The 22,228-nt window shown below is 41.0% G+C and overlaps 1 protein-coding gene across 2 annotated transcripts in view; it reads right to left on the minus strand.

The window, feature by feature from the left end:
* Nucleotides 1-22,228, minus strand: part of CACNB1 (calcium voltage-gated channel auxiliary subunit beta 1) — an 85,098-nt gene that overhangs the window by 25,976 nt on the left and 36,894 nt on the right. For both annotated transcript variants that reach the window (XM_070728857.1, XM_070728856.1), the window contains exons 3-5: nucleotides 17,699-17,818; nucleotides 3,294-3,416; nucleotides 1,782-1,918 (exon numbers count right to left, since the gene is read on the minus strand). In XM_070728857.1, coding sequence (XP_070584958.1) covers nucleotides 1,782-1,918; nucleotides 3,294-3,416; nucleotides 17,699-17,818 — 380 coding nt within the window. The remainder of the gene's footprint in view (nucleotides 1-1,781; nucleotides 1,919-3,293; nucleotides 3,417-17,698; nucleotides 17,819-22,228) is intronic.

Here is a 22,228-nt window from a genome sequence, read left to right on the forward strand (position 1 = left end):
TACTCACCCGCAAGGGTAAATAGTATGATAAATTAACTAAGACTGTCTCAGCCTTATCTCATTGCTATTTTTTAACCCCAACTCTGAATTCACATGTATGCAAAACCCACTCCTGTCTATATCAAACCAAATATCCTTCCAATCTCGTACTTTCCAACATGATTAAAATCAGATAATAGAACAGCTAATAAAACAGATAGAGTGCTACACTGCAGGCCACTGAAGCTGACTGTAGATCTGAAGGTCAGCGGTTGAAATCTCATCACCGGCTCAAGGTTGACTCAGCCTTCCATCCTTCCAAGGTGGGTAAAATGAGGACCCGGATTGTGGGGGCAATAGCCTGGCTCTGTTAAAAAGTGCTATTGCTAACATGTTGTAAGCCGCCCAGAGTCTAAGAAGAAGGGCGGCATAAAAATTGAATGAATGAATGAATGAATGAATGAATGAATAAATAAATAAATAAATAAATAAAAACACTAGGAACATTCCCTACCTTAATACCTTCAAAAATTATTCCATTTTAGAATTCTCTGTGTTAGCTGAGTATCAAGATCAAGGCTCAGAGAATGCCAGCCTAATGGAGCAGCCGTGGTGGTTGCTTCCAGTTTAGTCCAGTTCTCTGAACCAATAGCGGCAGCGGGAGGAGGCTCTGCCAACCTGCCCGGGGATGCTTCTGCACAGGTGCAGAAACCTCTGCGCATGCACAGGCATGCAAACTGGTAGCAAAACCATTTAGAATCCACTACCGAGCCTCAGTTATATTGATCAGACATGTGACAAGCTGAGGCTGAAAGAGTCGAACCACAGCTGCAGCAAGTTGGTCAATAGTCTCCAAGGAAGGACTGGGAGCAGCTACTGCTCCTTAGCAATGAGAAGGGGGTGGAGTACACACCTCCTCCCGATCCACGGACACATACAGCAAAGAGGAGACAGGCACAATACAGCTAGACTGCTCACAACAAGGCAACCTTACCTCTCATGAAGGGCTGTAACAGTGTTGCCTATTTAATTCTGTCCTAGGGACTTGAGCCAGGGGTGAAATCCAGCAGGTTCTGACAGGTTCTGCAGAACTGCTAGCGGAAATTTTGAGTACTTTGGAGAACCAGCAAATACCACTTCTGGCTGATCCCTGAGTGGAATGGAAATTTTGCAGTATCTTTCCCCTGCCACTCCCACCTAGCCACGCCCACCAAGCCACACCATGCCCCCCAAGCCACACCCATAAAACCAGTAGTTAAAAATGGATTTCACCACTGACTTGAGCATTCAACTCGGAACGGCTTTCTTGGATTTTACATGTGCCTATTGAATTCGGTTACCCATTGATTCTTACCATGAATCCGGACCTGTGCAACAGGGGGTGCTTTCTGAGGACCTGTTTGGGGGGTTTGAATAAGCACTTATAGACTCTTGCTGTATGTGCATGTGTAGAGCGGAGAAGCACAACGGATTGCTAAAAGGCATTGAGATTGAGAACATTTCTGAAGTTCTCAAGTGTAGAACTTCCCTTGGCCTTTGATTGAGGGATGGGTTACTTGAAGCCCTTCAGATATTCTGGGATTCCATTAACAGTACTTTCAGCTTCAGCTAACATAAGTCAGGAATAACAGGTAGATATGTATATAATTAAAAAAACAGGGACAGGCAACACGTCTTACTTAATTTGATAAAACATAAAGCACTTAGCTTTTCTAAAAACAAAACTTTTAAAATCAACTATCGGAAAACTAAGTTGCAGGATAGTTCCTCCTTCTCCTCCATCCAGTCTCATCCTATTTCACCTGGAACTGAGCCGATGTTGTCTCATCTTTTGTTCCTGTTGCATCCTCATGTTCTCCAGTTTGACCGGGCTTGGGATGAAGCCCACTTCACAGCCCTCTTTGACCAGACGTCCAATCCACCAATCATTGTTATATTTCTGAAGCAGAGAAGACAAAAACACACACATAAAATACATGAGGTGGAAAAGAGAGAGGAGAGCCATTTTGGGTTGCTCTTTGTTATCTATTGATAAATATGAATGGTTTTCAAGGTTTCATATCATAAATCCTACTAATCACTCTGGGTCTCCCCTTAGTTAAAAATAAAATGCCGACTTTGTTCAACAAAGATTGTGTGTGTGTGTGTGTGTGTGTGTGTGTGTGTGTGTGTGTGTTTGTGTTTACAGAACTCTCTTTCTCTATTGATCAAGTACCATAGGTTTTAAGAACATAAAAGATGCATTAAAGCTAATGGGGTTAAAACAGCATTTCCCACTGTGGGAACAATTTTATGTAAGCCCAGATGAAAAATATGTTCAAATAATAAAAAGGAGGGAAGGGGTGGGAAAGATGCATTGGTCATGTTTAATACGTCAACCCCCTTGTAATTTTCTTTAGTCACATGTTTAAGAAGTTCTGCCAAATTATTCCTTCTCTTTGCCTTAGCATGCTGTATGGGAGACTGATGCCTCTATTTCACTTCACTCTCTCTTTTTGTTTCCTGATTTAAGAGTGGGAATCAGACCTATTAAGGAGTGTGCAGAATGACCCTTGAGTTATCAAGGACATGCACAGAGGAAAACGTGGGATTCTAGCAGATATCCAAGAGATATGAGTAATTTGACTCCTATGACAATCATTTAGTGTCGTACCCCATGATTCTTGACAAATGTATATTTTATTTTATGTACGCTGAGAGCATATGCACCAAGACAAATTCCTTGTGTGTCCAATCACACTTGGCCAATAAAATTCTATTCTATTCAGTCATACAAAAACAGATGTATTAAAGTTCAATTAGTATTTAGCACAAAATACTAAAGTTCAATTAGTATTTAACACATTCAGATCAGTTAATATATCTCAATACAATGATAATATTACAAGCCTGTCTTTGCCTTACATACCAGACATACATTACAGCTTACAAATACATCAAACTATTATTAAACACAGATCTTACTACATCAGTCACAGTGAATAAGCAGAAAAAAACAGAGAGAGCAAAGAGAGAAAAAAATCATGCTTTTTGGCTCCCTCTTATGGCAATTTGCAACACTACCTCTTAAAGCTATAGTAATTCAATACATACAAGCATTCATTGTTAACTTGTTTATATATTGCAAACCCAATTGTTTTGTACAGAGTTCTAACAATACCCCACCCAGATTATTACGACTACAGATAGGACCGGTAGTAACAGTTCCCTTGGTTAAGAAACACCACTCTGTACATTTTGTAAGCCTTGGGATTGAGGTGAGCTCTTACATTTCCCCATCAGATTGTTTATGCTGCATCATCTGGATGTCTTACCTCTTTGATATGAAGGAAGTCTTTGGGTTCAAAACAAATAGACATCCCTTGGACTGGCACATCATCATTGGGAGAAGGATTATAGCCCACATTTGTCCTCACAGCAAATGCTACCGGCTTGGTCTACAAAACAACAAGCAAAAACACTTCGATGGAGAAGCAGAGATAGGATGAGCACAGCCTATATATCCAGACGTTATTGTCTAACGTGGAAAAGAAATTATGCAACATCTCAGTTTAAAAACAAATACATAAAATCATTTATTTATCCATATAAGAGAAAGACACATTCATAAGTGAATTGTTTCTAGTTTTACAGCAGCAAAGATAGGTTTTCTCATTGGTCATTTAGACTGACATCCCAGAGCTCAGAGGACTTAATGACACAAATAAATTTTCTGAGATCAAGAAGATCAAAAAAGGCTACCTCGGTAGTCTTTGTGGTATTGAAATGTACTCCTCAAATTAACCTTGCACACCTGTGAGTCTAGTATCTGTTCTGCCGGGCACTCTGGTAGGAGCCTCCCGAAAATTCAAGGGTACAAATTGCAGACACACACGTTTGAAAATTCAAAACAATGTTCTTTATCACAAAATTCAAAATAAACTTAGCACTCTTTTTGTATTGCAAAGAGCACTCGTCCCAAAACAACTGGGTACTCTGTACAATTTCCGTTAAGCAGTCATTAAGTACTTAGCTAGCAGCTGTGAAGAAACTTCACATCCCTTCTTCTTCCAACGAAGTCAGACACACACACACACACACACACACACACACACACACGTTGCTCTGCTTTGGTTTCAAAGTCATGAAAAATCAACAAACAAAGTCCAGAAAACAGCAACACACGATTCCTGAAGAACTGCGATCAGATACTATTTCACAATGGCCAAATCCACGCGCTGCTATTTATAGCAGCAGCCCAAATTACTGGAGCCCCACCCAACCACAGGTGGCCTCATTTTCTCTTGTAATAATCCTTCAGTTGTTGTCTCCTATGCATCACTCTACACATGCGTGGATGTGTCATTAATTCTTGTTCAGAATCCAAGGATGATACAGATAATTAATCTCCTCCTGGACTGTCGGCCAAACTCCCCTCTTCCCTGTCACTCATGCTTCCTTGGTTAGAGGAGGCTTCATCGGCAGATTCCATCGGGAGCAAAACAGGCCTGCGGCATGTGGATGTCTCCCCCACATCCACCTGCACATTCCTTGGGGCAGGAGCTGGGCCAGAGCTAACCACAACACCTTTGAGGAAAAATGCCCCTTGTCTGATTAAAATTAATTGTTATGCTGTCCTTCCTCATGACTTGTAAAAGTAGCCTAAATTACTAAAGTCATTAAAATATACACTATTGTTATTATTATGGTTTGTCGCACGGTAAAGCAAATGTTCAGATTGTATTTAGCATTTTTGTCCTTTTCAAGAAGCTAAAATAGGCAGATGTTGATGTTTGATGATTTTAAAGGTATCATCACAGCATATTTACAATAATTATTGAAGAAATAGAAGGGCTAATTCTGGCTACACAAGACATAAGAACAAATTTGTATAAGGTCAGAATTGAGAAGGCAGCAATATTCATCAAATGCTACCTGTGCAAAAAAGCTGGGGGGAAAAACAAGAGTAGACCATCTAGTTATAACAGCAAGAGGATCATACAGACTGAGTAGAAGCAACTGCATGACAAAACAGCAACAATGTTGAATCGGAATATCTTTAAGAAATACAATTTGCTCACATGTAAAAACCGGTGAGATCATGAAACAGACAAAATAATAAAAAATGAAGAAGCTAAAATGTTTTATACTTCAAAAAGACAGACAAGCACCTGCCACATAACACAAAAACTTAATACTTGTCAAAAAGAAAGACAAAAAAGTCCTGATAGGGAACACTGCACTACCTGGAAATAGCAAAATACAGGAGGTCCTCAACTTACAACATAATCATGGTTCATGGTTACAATGCCCTCAGAAAAATGACCTTGGTAAGTCCTACATGGCATTGGGCCAGATTACTTACGTGACCGCCTTCTGCCATATGAATCCCAGCGGCCGGTTAGGTCCCACAGAGTTGCCCTTCTCCAGGTCCCGTCAACCAAACAATGTCATTTGGTGAGGCCTAAGGGAAGAGCCTTCTCTGTGGGGGCCCCGGCCCTCTGGAATCAGCTCCCCCCAGAGATTCGCACTGCCCCCCCCTCCTCACCTTTTGCAAGAGTCTTGACACTCACTTATGCCGCCAAGCTTGGGCCAATTAGATCTAGACCCCCTGGCCAATAAATGTGATGTATGGTTGCGATTGAATTCTTTGATTGATTTCAATGTACTGGGTTTTTAGCTTATGCAGTTTTTTAATTAATTAGATTTGTTTTGTATTCACTGTTTTTATACTGTATCCTGTGAGCCGCCCCAAGTCTTCAGAGAGGGGTAGCATACAATCTAATAAATAAATTTTTAAAAAGTAATTTACTACCTGTCCCCACAATTATGACCATCTCACAATCCCTGCCGACACATTACTATAATTGCCGGGCAATTAATTCAGATCTATGACTAGTTGTAGCATCAAACTCGCAGCCTTCACAGCCAATTTCTGGCAAAAAAAAACAACGGGGGGGGGGGGGGGCGCAAATTGGAAAAGTTAGATTTGCACAACCACCATATGATTTGTTTAATAACTGGAGTGATTTACTTTGTGACCACTATAAAAATGATTGTAAAATTGGATTTGGCTACATGATGATTCAATTAATGACTGCACCAACTTAATAATAGAAATTCCAGGCCCAGGTGTGCATAGGTGGGTTCTAGATTCTCCTTCTGCCAATTGGCTCAGGAATGAGCGCACAATGCACAGTGCTTTTTAAAAGTTTCTGGGCATGCGCAGAAGCAAAAAACAAGATAGTGGAGAATCAGCTCAGGGGCATGGCAGGCCTGGACTGCTGCCAGTTCTAGAAACACAGGTCACTAAGGTACTACCAGTTCTACAGAACTGGTCTGAACCATGAGCAACCCATCTCTGCAAGTATGGTTGCAAACCAGGGACTACCTGTAGAAGAGAAAGAACTGAAGAAAAATCAGAAAATAGAAAGGCCTGCAAATAGAAAAAGAATGTCTGTGGCAAAAGAAAGCAAGACAGAATCAATAGTAATAAGCTCCTTGAATGCACTCTCAAAATACCTGGAGCACCACTTGAACACCATTGGCATCGATCACCCTCAGTCAATTGTAAAAGACAGCTTTACTTGCAATAGCTCACCTCTCACAACGATACCTCTAATGCCATGAGACAATGTGCCCGTCCCAGGCCCTTGGGAAGAACTTGATATGCCAAATGCCAAAAATGCTAAATCCAGCCTAAATATCTGTCTGACTATCACCAATAATAATATCTAACTAGTACAATAAGCTACATTGGCGTTGTGGTTGGCTCTGGGCCAGCTCCTGCTCCGAGGACTGTGGGGGTTGGTTTGGGAGAATCCTCATGTTATTAGAGACCGGTTTTACTGCCAACAGTTTTGGAGAGTGAAGCTTCTGTGTCAAGGGAAGATTCTGGGAGTGAAGCAGGATGATGAGGTAGTTACAGGCAGCCCATTAGTGAGTCATCATCATTAGACTAGGAAGAAGAGGGATTCATAGATGCTTGCAGGCGCAGGTTTATGATAAGGAGGGAACAACTGTGCAAGTATTATAGAAAATAAGGGAGATCACCTGTGGCTGGGGCAATTACGCTAATGGGGCTGCTGATAAATTGCCAGCATTGTTGAGAGTATGGGTGGGAAATTATCCGTTTGGTGAGAGAGAAGTGCTGTTTGCTTTTGAACTGCTTCAGGATTTACAAGGGTTTTTTTTGAACAATTCACAGTTAAGTACAGCTTGAGGACTCTTGAAGGGAGGTGGCTGTGACGTCTTCACAGCTGCCTTTTATCTGTTTTTGCTTTTCACAGCATTCCAGACTCATGGTTTGTGGGAGAGCACTTTGGCTGATTTAAAGTGTGTGTGTACAATATTTTTCTGTTGAAAAACCCGACTCTTTGTTTACTTTACAACAGTGTGTGTTTGAATTTACACTTTGGACTTAATTGGGGCTCGTAACATGAAGCCCGGCATAACAATTTGGTGTGTAGAATACCCATGGGACAGAACGCTTTAGGAACCTTCCCAACTTTCTTGCAGTTGTTTTAATTATTTGATCCATTTCCAGACATTTTTCCTCTATTAGCGCTGCTAATAATCCTTTTGAATCATAAGAAGTGTGTTTGTGTGGGTGTAATATTGTTCCACATTTTAAAACTTAATTGTTTTGCATCTGCTTTTTCATATTGTTAATTAGTTTGATGGCACATAAAAATGAAAAACAACCCTTCAGCTCTCCTCATCCCAGAGGTGAAATAGCAACAGAAAAGCAGGTTAAAAAAAAAAAAAAGTACCCCATCATTCCTAGTACAAAGCACACCTGATACCAAGACTTTTCAGACCCCTATGAGGGCCCCAGGGTTAATCTGAAACTGTAGTCAACAAACAGCTACAAAACCAGCTGAGAGAAGCAAAGGATGAAGCTTTTGGCTTGAAGCCCAAGCAGAAAGCCAGGGATGTTCTGGGTGCCAACCACTCCTACTCAGTTCTGCCTCTTGGTTCATCCTGGCTGCAAGAAGGCTGGACCAGATCCCAGATGCCTAAATGCTCCTAGACATCCTAATTGCAAGGAGGAAGCAACAGGATCCGCCAAAAGCTGAAGCAGAGGGAGACTGAGAGGTTTCATTAGCTAATTGAATTTGTCAAAATCACAAGGCTTCAGCCAAAAGGAGCCTCCTTGTCAGAAATGTGATGGTTAATGATAAGGATACAGGTACCTGCTGCAATGAGCAAGACCCAAACTGCCCAAGGAGCTGCTGATACAGTTCTACAGAGGAATCATTGAGTCTGCACCTCTAGAACTGTCTGGTTTGGTGCTGTAACCCAACAGGACCGACACAGACTTCAGAGGATAATCAGAACTGCAGAAAAAGCAATTGCTGCCAACCTGCCTTCCATTGAGGACCTGTATACTGCACGACTCAAAAAGAGGGCGGGGAAAATATTTACTGACCCCTCGCATCCTGGACACAAACTGTTTCAACTCCTACCCTCAAAACATCGCTACAGAGCACTGCACACCAAGACAATTAGGCACAAGAACAGTTTTTCCCCCCGAACGCCATCACTCTACTAAACAAATAATTCCCTCAACACTGTCAGACTTTCTACTAAATCTGCACTTCTATTCTACTAGTTTTTCTCATCATTCCTATCACCCATTTCCTCCTATGTTGACTGTATGACTGTAACTTGTTGCTTATATCTTAAGATTTTTATTAATATTGCTTCTTCATTGCTTATTTGACCCCTATCACAATCATTAAGTGTTGTACCACATGATTCTTGACAAATGTATATTTTATTTTATGTACGCTGAGAGCATATGCACCAAGACAAATTCCTTGTGTGTTCAATCACACTTGGCCAATAAAATTCTACTCTATTCTATTCTATTCTATTCTATTCTATTCTATTCTACCCTAACAGAAATCTGCTGGAAAGACTGGCATCAGATTGGGGAAGCTATATAGGCAAGTACCGGCACTGATTAGTGTTTTTCAAACTTGACAACTTTAAAATATGTGGACTTCAATTCCCAGAAGCATATTGGGTTGGGAATTCTGGGAGCCACACGCCTTAAAAGTTGAAAACCTGAAAAACATTGTTGTAAATCATATTTTCCTTTAATCCAGTTAAACTGGTTGCTTCTTTCTTTCTTAATATTGTGTCAAACAACAGTGCAGTAACAAAATGGCAAACCTACGGCATGCGTGCCACAAGTGGCATGCTGAGCCATATCTGAGGGCATGTGAGGCATTGTCCCATGTCAGCTCCAGCACACATGTGTGTGCTTGCCAGCTGCTTTATGGCCTTCCGGAGGGTGGAGAGGCTGTTTTCGCCCTTCCCAGCCTCCAGGAAAGCCTCCAGACCCTGTGGATGGTGAAAAATGGACCCAATGGGCCTACCAGAAGTTCAACAGGCCTTTGGGCCTGTTTCTGCCCTCCACAGGCTCCGGAGGCTTTCTTGAAGCCTTAGGAGGGTGAAAAATGGCCCAACGGGCCTACCATAGCACCCTTTTGGCACCTGAGCAAAAAAAGGTATAGAGAATAGCAGGGAGGAAAGAAAATATATGTCAGCTCTTACTCATTGTTTGAGTTTTATTTATTTCCCCCCAAAAAATAAGTACTGTAAGTACAGTCTTCCAATCCCTGTTTTAAGGGATGCTCCTGGTAGATCAACGTAATGGTTTTATTTAATATTTCTCAGGCTACTTTCTGTAGTTATTGTGAGGAAGATCTGCTATTCATGGCTGGTGCTTGGAAAACAGCAACTGGTAAATACCTGTGGTGAACAAGTGCTGAGACAAGTCTTGGGACTGTGCCAATCTTCAGCAAAGGTTCATATTTTTTGTAGCATTGCTTTATTCAGTTCAATTAATAAGAAATATTACTGAAGCTATTCATCCACCTCCTGAATTGCTACAGCGTCACCATACCATTAGCCAAATTAATTTGCAGATGAGTGGCCAGCCAGGAATTTGTAGCGATAAATGGGATGATGCCAGTCACAAAGACTATGGAGCAAATATGCCTAGATTTGGGGCAATCTCTTTGAAGTGGAGGAAGACGATCCAGACATCATATCTAAACTTGAGATTACTATGAAAATCTGTGACTAAACAGATCTCTTGGAAATTCAAAGTGACATATCCCTTCACCTTATCTTCAAAGCCCTATGAGACAATGATTGGTTCAAAATCATTTACTCAACTTTGTTGAATAAAAGCATGAACTTGGCTTTCCCAAGCTTCAATCCAACTTCTTTATCACTACATAACACTAGTTCAATTGTATATTGGTTTGCTAGGAAAAGAACTATTTGGATAAGAAAAGAAACAATTTATAGAAATATATGGCTGGGATAAACAAAGGAGTTAAAAAGCAAAACATCTGAAGGCAAGATATCCAAATAGTATCACAGAAAAATAATTTTCATGATTTAATTTAATTTAAATTTAATTTATTAAATTTATAAGCCGCCCAATTCCTTCTGGACTCTGGGCAGTGTACAACAATGATCCTTCCATCAGAAAGGGATCTTGGGGTTTTGGTGGACAGCTCAATGAAGATGTCAACTCAATGCGCAGCAGCAGTAAAAAAAAGCAAATCCCATGCTTGGCATGATTAGGAAGGGAATCGAAAATAAGTCGGTAAGTGTTGTAATGCCTCTGTACAGATCAAAGGTGAGACCACACTTGGAGTACTGTGTACAGTTCTGGTCACCGCACCTCAAGAAGGATATAATGGAACTGGAAAAGGTGCAAAAAAGGGCAACAAGAATGATAAAGGAAATGGAGCACCTCCCTTATGATACCAGGTTGCAACACCTTAGTCTCTTCAGCCTTGAAAGACGGCGTTTAAGGGGTGACTTGATCGAAGTGTATAAAATCAGAAAAGGTGGATAGAGAAAAATTATTTTCTCTGTCACACAATACTGGGACCAGGGGGCACTCCCTAAAGCTCATAGGTAAGAAAGTGAGGACAAATCAAGGGAAATATTTCTTTACCCAGAGGGTCGTTGGTTTATGGAATTCACTTCCAGAAGAGGTCGTGACAGCTGTCAACCTTGATAGCTTCAAGGCAGGATTAGACAGATTTATGGATGCCAAGTGTATCGGTGGTTATTGAAACGGATGTCCATGTGCCACCTCTATGTTGGTTGAGGCAAGCAGGATTCCCTTGAGTACCATTTGTTGGAGATCAAGGGAAAGGGAGGGTCTTGCCTTCTCTTTCTGCTCAAGATCCCAATGTACAATTGGTGGGCCACTGTGTGAAACATAATTTATTTATTTATTTGTTTGATTTGTATGCCGCCCCTCTCCATAGACTCGGGGTGGCTCGATGCTGGACTCGATGGGCTTTGCCCTGATTCAGCATGGCTCTTCTTATGTTCTAATGTAGTTAGATACAAAATGTAGATGGTATCTTCATTTTGTTACCTATTCTAATATATTCTTAGTTTGCTTTCAAATTCTGTTTGCAAAAATAAAACAAGAAGTATTGGTTAGCCATGGAGAAAGGAAGAGAATGACTCTAATAAAAGTAAAGAAGTCCTTTCCCCACTCTACAAAATAGGGGAGGCAATTAAAAAAAATGTTGAACCTACAACATTTGGCCCATCTACCACTTCCTGCAGTTCTGTGACGCAGCCCTCTGATTTGCCCCTTTAGGAACATACATTTTAATACAAGATAGGTTGCTTATTTCACATCAGCAAGATGGTGACCACCAGAAATGCTTCCAATGTCACAAAGTGTATGGGAAAGATGGCTTCTTATTAGATTTCAAGGAAAATCACACTATATATTTTGCAAAAGGACAGGCTTACAAGACATCATAAGGAAGATCTACAAGATTTTTTCTAAATTCTAGGTAATAAAATATTCCCTGAGTTGCATGGAATCTTTCATCTGGATGAATCATTTGGATGATTTACTGCAGGTTATTATGTCATAAGATAAAGCATCAATATAATTCTTGAGAGAAAAAAAAGAATAAGCCCTGAGTAATAATCCAGATCCTGATCACCAATCAGGTGATGGTTTCATTATAAAATAGGCTGGATCTTGCTTACTTGATATACAGTATAGTGATATAGCTACAGAGCCCTTTTGGAGTCATGATATGAATGGCTTGGTTTTACAAGAATTGCGTCATGTTGATATGTGATAATGGGACAACAATTGTGGGACCATATCCTAAAACAATGGCTAGAACCATGCACTGAACCATGAGTGACTCCAACTCTTTTAATTTAATGTAGTGAATGAGCCAATCCAGCCTTGAGGCATTTTTGTGCCTGCCTCAGTTGGTTTGAAATTTTTCTGAACTCTAACCAAGGAACTGATCATCCAACCAAGTGGAAGTTTGTAGTGATTTGCACATGCCTCAGAATCCAGAAAGTAGCTATTCTTTCATATCATTTGCACAATAAACTCCAGGGGGAAAAGGTATGATTCCAATTGCATAAAATCAGGAGAGAAGAGAAGACTGCTTAAACTGTAGGGGAAACCAGCACCTCACATAAACTTCATGTATTTTTTTTCTTTATAATAATTAATAATAATAATAATAATAATAATAATAATAATAATAATAATAATAATTTATTAGATTTGTATGCCGCCCCTCTCCGAAGACTCGAGGTGGCTCACAACAACGATAAAAAAAATATTATAATGGCACAAATCTAATATTAAAAAACTAAAAATCCTATCATAATTAAAAACCAAACAGCACATACTGTATACATGGTATGTTTGTATGTATGTTTGGTTTTTATATATTAAGGGGTTTTAATTTGCTTTTAGTATTGGATTTTATTGTATATTGTTCATGATTGTTGTTAGCCGCCCCGAGTTTTCGGAGAGGGGCGGCATATAAATCCAATAAAACTTGAAACTTGAAATTTGAAACATACATACCAAACATAAATTATAATAAGCCTGGGGGAAAGATGTCTCAAATCCCCCATGCCTGACGGTATAGGTGGGTCTTAAGTAGTTTACGGAAGACAAGGAGGGTGGGAGCAGTTCTAATCTCCGGGGGGAGTTGATTCCATGCATTAAATCAGAAAGTTGAGTAATCCATGAAAAAGCAAAAAAAAAAAAAAGTATCCAAAGCCCTGATAGGGTAAATCATCAAATTATGGAGCTGGAAGGGACAATGGAGATAATCTAATCCTATCTACTGTAATTTGCAGGAAAATCCATTAAGACATCATTAAGGATCTGTCCAGACTACTCTCGCTGTCCAGACCATTCTTAAAAACTTCCAGAGAAGGAGATCACACAATCTACATAGGCATATTATGCCACTGCTGTATAGATTTTACCATCAGGAAGTTTTCGATAGTATTTAAGTAAAATCTAGGTTCCTGCAACTTGTACTCATTATTTATAACCATAATTTCTGCAGTAATGGGACTCAATGTCTCCCTTTCTTCCCTCCCTTCTTCTCTCCAGATTAAATCTCCCAAGTTCCTTCAGCCTGTCCTCGTATGGCATGTCCTCAAATCCCTGTTTCATATTTCCCACCATGGAGAGGGTTATTTGATCATCCCATAGCAGAGACATGTTGTTAATGAAAAACAAACAATTCTTTTGAGAACTGCTACAGTAGTGCAGAGATTAATATATTTGAGGAGAGTATTGTTCAGTGTAAATAGAAAACCAAGGTGCTTCTGGTATTTACAACCTGGCAGCTTGATGTCATTCTTTTTCCTTTTAAAAGATAATCATTTTCTTTAAAAATTATTTTTAAAATCCCAAGAGAGGAACTGTTTAAAGTCATAAACTGGTCAACTACTTTGAAAAGTTAGTAAGCCAAAGGTGAATAAAAAGAACCAGAACGCACCAAGCTATTAAAAATTGTAACAAGCATATATGCTTTCTCATAATAAAGAAGACACCTAAAATGTTTTAGATGGTTTTTGTCTTGCTTTATCTATCATCCATCCACCCATCCGCCCATTCTTGTGAAGGGAGTCGTGTTGTTCCAAAAGGCAAATGCCACAACAAAAACTGGGTCCCATTAGATGGATTGTTTGATGAAGAGGACTAGAAGCATGACTGCTGGATTTTATGAAAAGAATAAACAATCAGAATTTGTCAGAGTTCAGTAGTCTTGGAAATGATCTGCCTTGTTCCACAAAAGGTTTAATAAATGAAAATCAGCATCTTAAATTGCACCTGGAGGCTTGGAAAATAGTGATCCAACAAGTGGGACATCCATAACTATTTGTATTGTTGCATTCTGGAACCTCGATACACCTATATAACATCTATGGTTCGCGAGCTACACTGACTTCCTATTAGTCTCCGGGCACAATTCAAGCTGTTGGTTATTACCTATAAAGCCTTACATGGCTCAGGGCCAGACTATTTATGGGACTGTCTCTTGCCGTATACCTTCCAGAGACCTATAAGAGCACACAGAGTTGGCCTCCTCCAGGTCCCATCAACTAAGCAATGCAGGTTGGCGGGGCTGCAGGGGGAGGACCTTCTCTGTTGCTGTCCTGGCTCTATAGAACCAACACCCCCCCACCATCATGTCTGTACTGCTCCAGGGACCATGAATCAACAACTATCATGTCTAAATTTTATGAATGGTTAAACTAGATAGTTTAACTGTGGGTTTCAATTAGGGTTTCATTGCTTTAGATTGTACATTTGACTTCTTTTTATTGTTTTGTATTTTATATTGTTGTAAGTCACCCTAAGTCTTTCGGGATTGGGCAGCATAGAAGTCTAAATAAATAAATAAGCGAGTGAGTGAGTGAGTGAGTGAGTGAATGAATAAATAAATAAATCATTTCCAAATGGTCTTCAAAAGTAGTCCTACATAGAACATGTTGCAATAACTGAAGCATCAATCATCGAGGCATGAATGATCATACACAGGGTCCCATGATCCTGGAGTGGGTGCAAAGGATGCACAAAAAGGATGGCTTTGAGGAACTAAGTTCCATAACTTAGAAACCATTGCTGAAAAACTATTTGCCTGTTAGCTACCTCCTCAATTTAATTACATAGGTATATCTAAACTGTGTTCAAATAACGTGGAATGTAGTTCATGGATTAATCCAATTTCTGAATTTGCACAATGTATTGAACCATCTATTGACCAAATGGTCTGCATTTATAAAACATGCTAAAAACAAAACTAAGTAATTAACAGTCAGGCTTACCATATTTAGTATGTTTTATGAAAGCATTTGACAGATTTGTAACTAACGTAGTCAAGTATGTTACGTGAACACAGAAGGTTCTCTGAAACTAATTTTTCAAAGCATATTGGCCCTTTTCTACCATAAAGATCAACTGAGTGAAACAAGTTAAAATATAATAAGTTAATGTGGCTTACTATGGGAAAATGTGGATGCCTATTATTTTAGTTCTCTGCAGACATCTGTAAACTAATCTGAGGAGAAAACTTGAGCATCTGACAGCTGAATTGGATCTAAAATACTTCCAAGGCAATGCATATGCTCTACATAAGCAGAACGAAAGGGATAAGAATGGATATTTAATTTGTGGAAGGAAATAGCTGCTGCAGCATATAGCCACTTAAATTTGACATGCCCTTCAATATAATACTCCAATCAAATCATCATCTCTAATGCAGTGACAGATGTAGCACCATTTTATTTATTGCTGCATAAAGTGATTGCCACATTTATATTGGTGATCCGAACTATCTTGTTTCTTGACAAATGAGACAAGAGTTTTTAATAAACTAAAAACACTATAGCTGCTTGAAGTCCTCCAACGTTTTGGATTACAATTTCCATCACCTTCATCCAGGAAGACAAAAAGTCTAAGGAAATGGAAATTGAAATGGAAATTTGAAGAATAGGGGCTTGGGAAACACTTGCTTATATATTGTATGTGAACAAGAATCCTTCCAGTTGGGTATCACCTAAAGCTAACTATTTAGTCAGATCCTCTTTACTTCCTTCAAGTTAAAAGAGGGTGAAAGCACAGATAGGTTACTTTATTATAATTCAAACTATGCAGGAAAGCTGTTTAGCCAACCCAAGATATAATGTGGATCACTACAAATCTACTCCTGCAGGCTGAAATTTCAAATGCAACTAAATATTAATTTACAATGTAGAGTCTCTGCAAAAATTAATGATATAAAAAAGAAGGAATTCTTGCTGAAAATAATTTTGAGTCAGAAGAGACATTGGTCTTTAACGAAGTAAAGAAATGCAATTTTCATCCAGTAATCAGGCAGCAAGACTGTTTAAGCTAATAAAGCTCTAATACAAGAAGTTTGATTCACAATATTGCTGCCCCTAGATCAAACCTTCCATTCTGAACTGCTCCGCTTTTACACACAGGGCAAAATTGGTCTCATTCATTCATTTGATTTTTATGCCGCCCTTCTCCTTAGACTCAGGGCAGCTTACAAATGTTAGCAATAGCACTTCTTAACAGAGCCAGCATATTGCCCCCACAATCTGGGTCCTCATTTTACCCACCTCGGAAGGATGGAAGGCTGAGTCAAACTTGAACCGGTGGTGAGATTTGAACCGCTGACCTACAGATCTACAGTCAGCTGTAGTGGCCTGCAGGACAGCACTCTACCTGCTGCGCCACCCCAGCTCCTTTGCTGTAAGGAAGTTTTTCTTTGAGAAAGTGACATATTACATCCCAAATTCTGTTCTGCCCTGTTTGCAAAAAAATTCCTATCAGATATACAGCATATCTCTCTTAGAAAATAGGGGTGGGATTAAAAAAATGTTAGTAACCATTTCTCTGCCCGGTTGTTGGGTTGGCATGGCCATAGGGGCATGGCCTACTCAGCCTCTTGCACTATGGTAGGAGGGTGGTGTTTTCACCGTCCTCAGGCTCTGGAGCAGGGGTCCCCAAACCTGGAAACTTTAAAACTTGTGGACTTCAACTCTCAGAATTCTTCAGCCAGCTATGTTGGCTGGAGAATTCTGGGAGTTGAAGTCCATAAATCTTAAAGTTGCCAAGTTTGAAGACCTCTGCTCTGGAGGATTTCCTTGAGCCTCAAGGAGGGTGAAAATGGCCTCTCTGGGCTCCAGAGGCCCTCTGGTCTACCGGAAGTACCAGAGGTGCAGAAACAGGAGCATTTCCAGGCTTCTGGTACTTCTGATAGGCCCGTTTTTCACCCTCCCAGAGTCCTGCACTTACCTGGCATCCAAAACAGGCTGCATGGAGACTCCAGAGGGGTGGGGTGGGTAGGGTCAGCCAGTCCTTGCAACTACTGGTTCAATGAACCAGGTGTATATTAACATCCAGTTCACTTGAACGGGTCTGAACTGTCTAAATCCCAACTCTGCTAGAAAAGGAAAATTAAGAATTCAGGAAAAGCAGATTCTCCTTCTATGAAGAAAAGTGAAAAATATTACTTTCTAGAGAAACATTTCTGCTCTGGTATAATTTCTCAAACAGCAGGAGGTATGCATTTGTGATGACACTTTTGACATAAGCTATCTTTTACAACAAGACTTAGTAGATGTAATAGAAGTTGTCATGGCTTGTCCATCTGATGCAAAGAAAAAAAAGGCCTAGTTCACTAGGATTAGATGTATCTTTGTTTTTCTCATTCATAAAGTGAATTGATCTTCATGGAAACCTCTGCTTTCCTGTTGTTTACGTATTGCATTGCAGTCCCTTGGAACGAAAAGATGGTATATTTGCCTCCCAGTCTAAAGCCAGATAAGCAGTTGACTTTGCAACAGGACATCTACTGAATCCTAAACTCTGCAGGAAGAAGATACTTACCTTGGCTTTCTCCAGCTGTGCCAATGCTTGGCGTTCTGCTTCTTTGCGCAGGGCTTCACGGTCTTCCTCCAGGGACACATCAGAATCAGATGGGCGACTGGTGTAGGACTCAGCAGAACCCTGAAAATGAATGAGGAAATGAAAAAAAAAGTCAAGCTCCTGATGGGCAAGGAAAAGGCACTAGTGAAATAATAGAGCTTCAATACTAGTGAAGCACAAAAGGACACCAGATGTCTCCTGAAATAATGGCCTATAACCCAATTAATGTGACTGCATTGTATATTTCCAGAACATCTGTAAAGAGCCCTGACTGAGCTCCTGGCTGACTGGATTAAATATGCTGCAGGAAAAATAAAGCATGAAGTTAAACAAGATCTAAGTATTGCCCACAAGATCATATGCTGCAATGTCCTGCCTGTCGGCGACTACTTCAGCTTCAACCACAACAACACAAGAGTACACAACAGATTGACTGTAAAAAATATTACTTCAGTAACCAAGTTGTCGAAGTGTGGAACTCATTACTGGAGTCCATATTGTCATCCCCAAACTCCCAACACTTTACCCTTAGATTATCCACGGTTGACCTGTCCAGATTCCTAAGAGGTCAGTAAGGGGCAAGTACAAGTGCACTAGAGTGCCTTCCGTCCCCTGTCCTATTGCTCTCCTATATCTCCTATATCTCTTCTTCTATTCTTTCATTGATATATTCTATTCCTATATCTTCTTTTCTATTCTTTCTTAGATATATTTTACTATGAGTATCTCCTCTATAACCTTCATCATGTATTTTACTATGTGTGTGTATATATATATACCCACTAAAACCCTCATTGTGTATTGGACAAAATAAATAAATAAATAAATAAATAAATAAATAAATAAATAAATAAATAAATAAATAAATAAATAAAAATAAAACAAACAAACAAACCAAATAAATAGTTCTTCTACCACAGAGCAATCATGCCTCTGGTCCCCAGGCAATTATTGGTTGCTGAAAGCGAACGGATGTTGGTATAGTTCAAACTGCAAAAAAGGCCTAGTTTCTGGGGACCCTTCCCCTCCTTTTCCCATATAATTTCCCCTTCTCAAAAAAGGACAAAGGGGAAATGAAGATTATGCAGCTGGGATGAGATCGCTTCTTAAGAACACTGGAAACAACCTGTAGCCCCCAAATAATCCAGAAATTGAGCAGCTCCATCTGGAGGGAGGTTCCCAGATCAAAATAAACATGTTTGGAAATCACAATTGGGCAAGACAAGGGAGATGAATTAAATACGGATGGATTAAATATGATAGAGTTAATAGATTAAAACAAACCTTGTTCTTAGTTTTACATTCAAGTTTGCTCTAGAGAGAGTTTAATCTATCTCTTATTTAAAGATTTTTTTGAAGAGAGCACTCAATTGTTACATAGCAATATTTTGAAGGGCTTAATAAATTTGCCTTTCTTAGAACAATTAAGTAATTTACAGTATTTAATTTTAACAATTGTTTATACTGAGCAATTTCTTTTGGCAGTGTTAATCTCTCAGAATTGACACTTGTTATTTTAAAGACTGGTCATATTTATATGTCATATTTAGATTTTATTGCTTTCCTGCTACTTGTAAAGGTCAGTGGACTATGCTCAATTAAGGATTACTTTGATTACTATTGATTTACATTAAGAAAAATGAGAAAATATACCATCTGGTCTTGAAAATACCTGATTGGATTCCTCCTTTTCTTATGATTTGATGCTGTTCATGTTTCCTTTAAAAGAAGACCATTCAGTTTAGTTGTCTTCTTTTCCTAAGTTAATTTTATTTTTGCATCTGATCATTTCCTGCAGAAGATGGCAGCCCTCTATTTACAATCACAACGAAGTCAAAATTTATTTTGACTCAAGTGAAACTGTTGTTAACTTTTGCCCTATTTTATTACCTTTCTTGCCACAATTGTTAATAACGGGTTGTTAAATGACATTGACTGATGGTTGCAAAAGGTAATCACATGACTCCACAATACTGCAAATGTCTTAAATATGAGTAAGTTGCTAAGTGTCCATGAGGATGCTACAACAGTCATAAGTGTCAAAATTGTCATAAGTCACTTTTTTCAGTGCTATTGTAACTTTCCATAGTTACTAAATTAATTGTTTTAAGTTGAAGCTTACCTATATCCCAGATGTAATGCACTCAAGTATGTCCACGTTACCATTTTGGTTGTCACACACAAGTATTAATTATCCTGTCCTCTTTCAGGGCTTTTTGAAGGAAAGGACCGTTGAACTTACCTGAACGGTCTTCTCGCTGCACTGTGAGGAGAGTCCAATGTGGGTTGTTCTTCAGCCTCATTGGCAGGGACTGAGTTAAAAATTAACATAATTATGTCCCGCCCCCCTCTACCTCCTCAGGTTCAGTCAAGAAAAACGAAGGAATAGTGTAAACAAACCAATTTTATTAACTAAGAAGTTAAACTGGTAACGTACTGAACCCCTGGGCCAAGAAGCCGGGAGGGTTTGGACTCTCCTCACAGTGCAGCGAGAAGACCGTTCAGGTAAGTTCAACGGTCCTTCTCCCCTGCACTGTTCGGAGAGTCCAATGTGGGATATACCCAAGCAAACCAACTAGGGCGGGATAGGCTGGACCAGGGGTGTCTGAACACAAACCCGTTGCAGCACTCTGCGACCGAATGCCGCTTCCGATGAAGCGAATGAGTCTATACGGTAGTGTCTGATGAAAGTCGTGGGGGCCGCCCAGGTTGCGGCCCGACAGATGTCATCGATTGACGCCTGTGTGTTCCAGGCGGCAGTGGTGGCTGCACTTCTGGTAGAGTGAGCTGTGATTGTCCTTGGCAAAGGTGTCCCACGTGTCCTGTATGCCTCCATAATGCAGGACCGGATCCATCGGCTGATAGTTTTAGAGGACACCTTGTTGCCCATGGATCCTGGGAAGAAGGAAACGAATAATGCTTCTGATTTCCTGAAAGAGCTGGTCCGTCGAATGTAAATCTTTAGAGCTCTACGGACGTCCACTTTGTGCCAGCGTAAGACTGACGGGTGTGAACCGTGGGTACAGAAGTCCGGTAATATTATGTCCTGGGATCTATGAAATCTTGTGTTGACCTTCGGCAGAAAGCTGGGATCTAACCGAAGAGTAACTCGATCTGGGTGGAACACGCAAAGGTCCGGCCGGACTGACAATGCCGCGAGTTCCGACACCCTGCGAGCAGATGTGATGGCCACTAAGAACGCTACTTTGATTGATAGAAGGCGAAGCGTGATTTCTCTCAGTGGTTCAAAAGGAGGTCCTGTAAGGGCCTGTAAGACCAAAGTCAAATCCCAGGATGGGAAGTGATGGATAACTGGAGGAGAAAGATTCGAGGCTCCTCGGAGAAAGTCTTTAACCCATGGATGATGGGAAATCGGTCGAAGGGGGTCTGGTCTTAAGACCGTGGCGATAGCTGCCACCTGCCTGCGAAGGGTGTTTGGGGTCAGCCCTTCGTCCAGCCCCTTCTGTAGGAAGTCTAATAGATGTAAGATGGAGGCTGAGCGAGGGGGGATCTCTCGAGCTCTGCAGAATCTACAAAACGCTGCCCATGTCGCTTGGTAAATGCGAGTCGTTGACGGGCGTCGAGCCGATTGGATGGTATGGATGACCTTTTCCGACAGGGATTCCGCCCTCAAGCGGTCCCCCTCAATCTCCACACGGCAAGCCTCCACCACTGAGGCTCTGGGTGCACCAATGACCCCTGGGTGAGGGAGAGTCTGTGGTATGGGATCCTCCATGGCGGGGAGGTTGAGAGGTCCATCAAGTCCGCGAACCATGGTCGTCTGGGCCAAAAGGGGGCGACGAGAATCACCTCCGCCTGCTCCGAGAGTATCTTGGAGACTACCCTGGGTAGAAGGCAAGTCGGAGGGAAGGCGTAGAGTAGACCCCTTGGCCATGGGGAGAGGAGCGCATTGATACGGTCGGCTCCCGGGCACGGGAACCGGGAGTAGAATCGGACCACTTGGTTGTTGAGGTGGGTCGCGAACAGGTCCACTACCGGTTCCCCATAACGGTGTATAATGTCCTGGAAAACCTCCGGGTTCAATGACCATTCCCCCGGGTCGATGGTTGTGCGGCTCAACCAATCCGCCTGGGTGTTGTCTGATCCTGAGATGTGTTCTGCTTGGATCGAGACCAGGTGTGTTTCCGCCCAAGACATCAGGGAGTGAGCCTCCTCCATCAAACGGCCCGACCTCGTACCTCCCTGATGATTTATATGGGCCCTTGTTGCTACGTTGTCCGTCATGACGAGGACATGCTGTCCCTCTACCCGGTCTTTGAAGGAGTGGAGTGCCTTGAAGACTGCCCTTAGTTCTAGTAAGTTGATATTGGGGTCCCTCAGGTCGTCTGCTGTCCAGAGACCCTGGGCCACTCTGGAGCCGCAATGTGCTCCCCAGCCGGAGAGGCTCGCATCTGTAGTGATCGTCACCTCCCGTTGGTGTAGGAAGGGAGAGCCTCTGGTCAGCGCTTGGGACGTCCACCAGGGCAGAGA

The sequence above is a fragment of the Erythrolamprus reginae genome, chromosome Z (genome assembly GCF_031021105.1).
Source record: "Erythrolamprus reginae isolate rEryReg1 chromosome Z, rEryReg1.hap1, whole genome shotgun sequence".
NCBI classification, from domain to species: domain Eukaryota; kingdom Metazoa; phylum Chordata; class Lepidosauria; order Squamata; family Dipsadidae; genus Erythrolamprus; species Erythrolamprus reginae.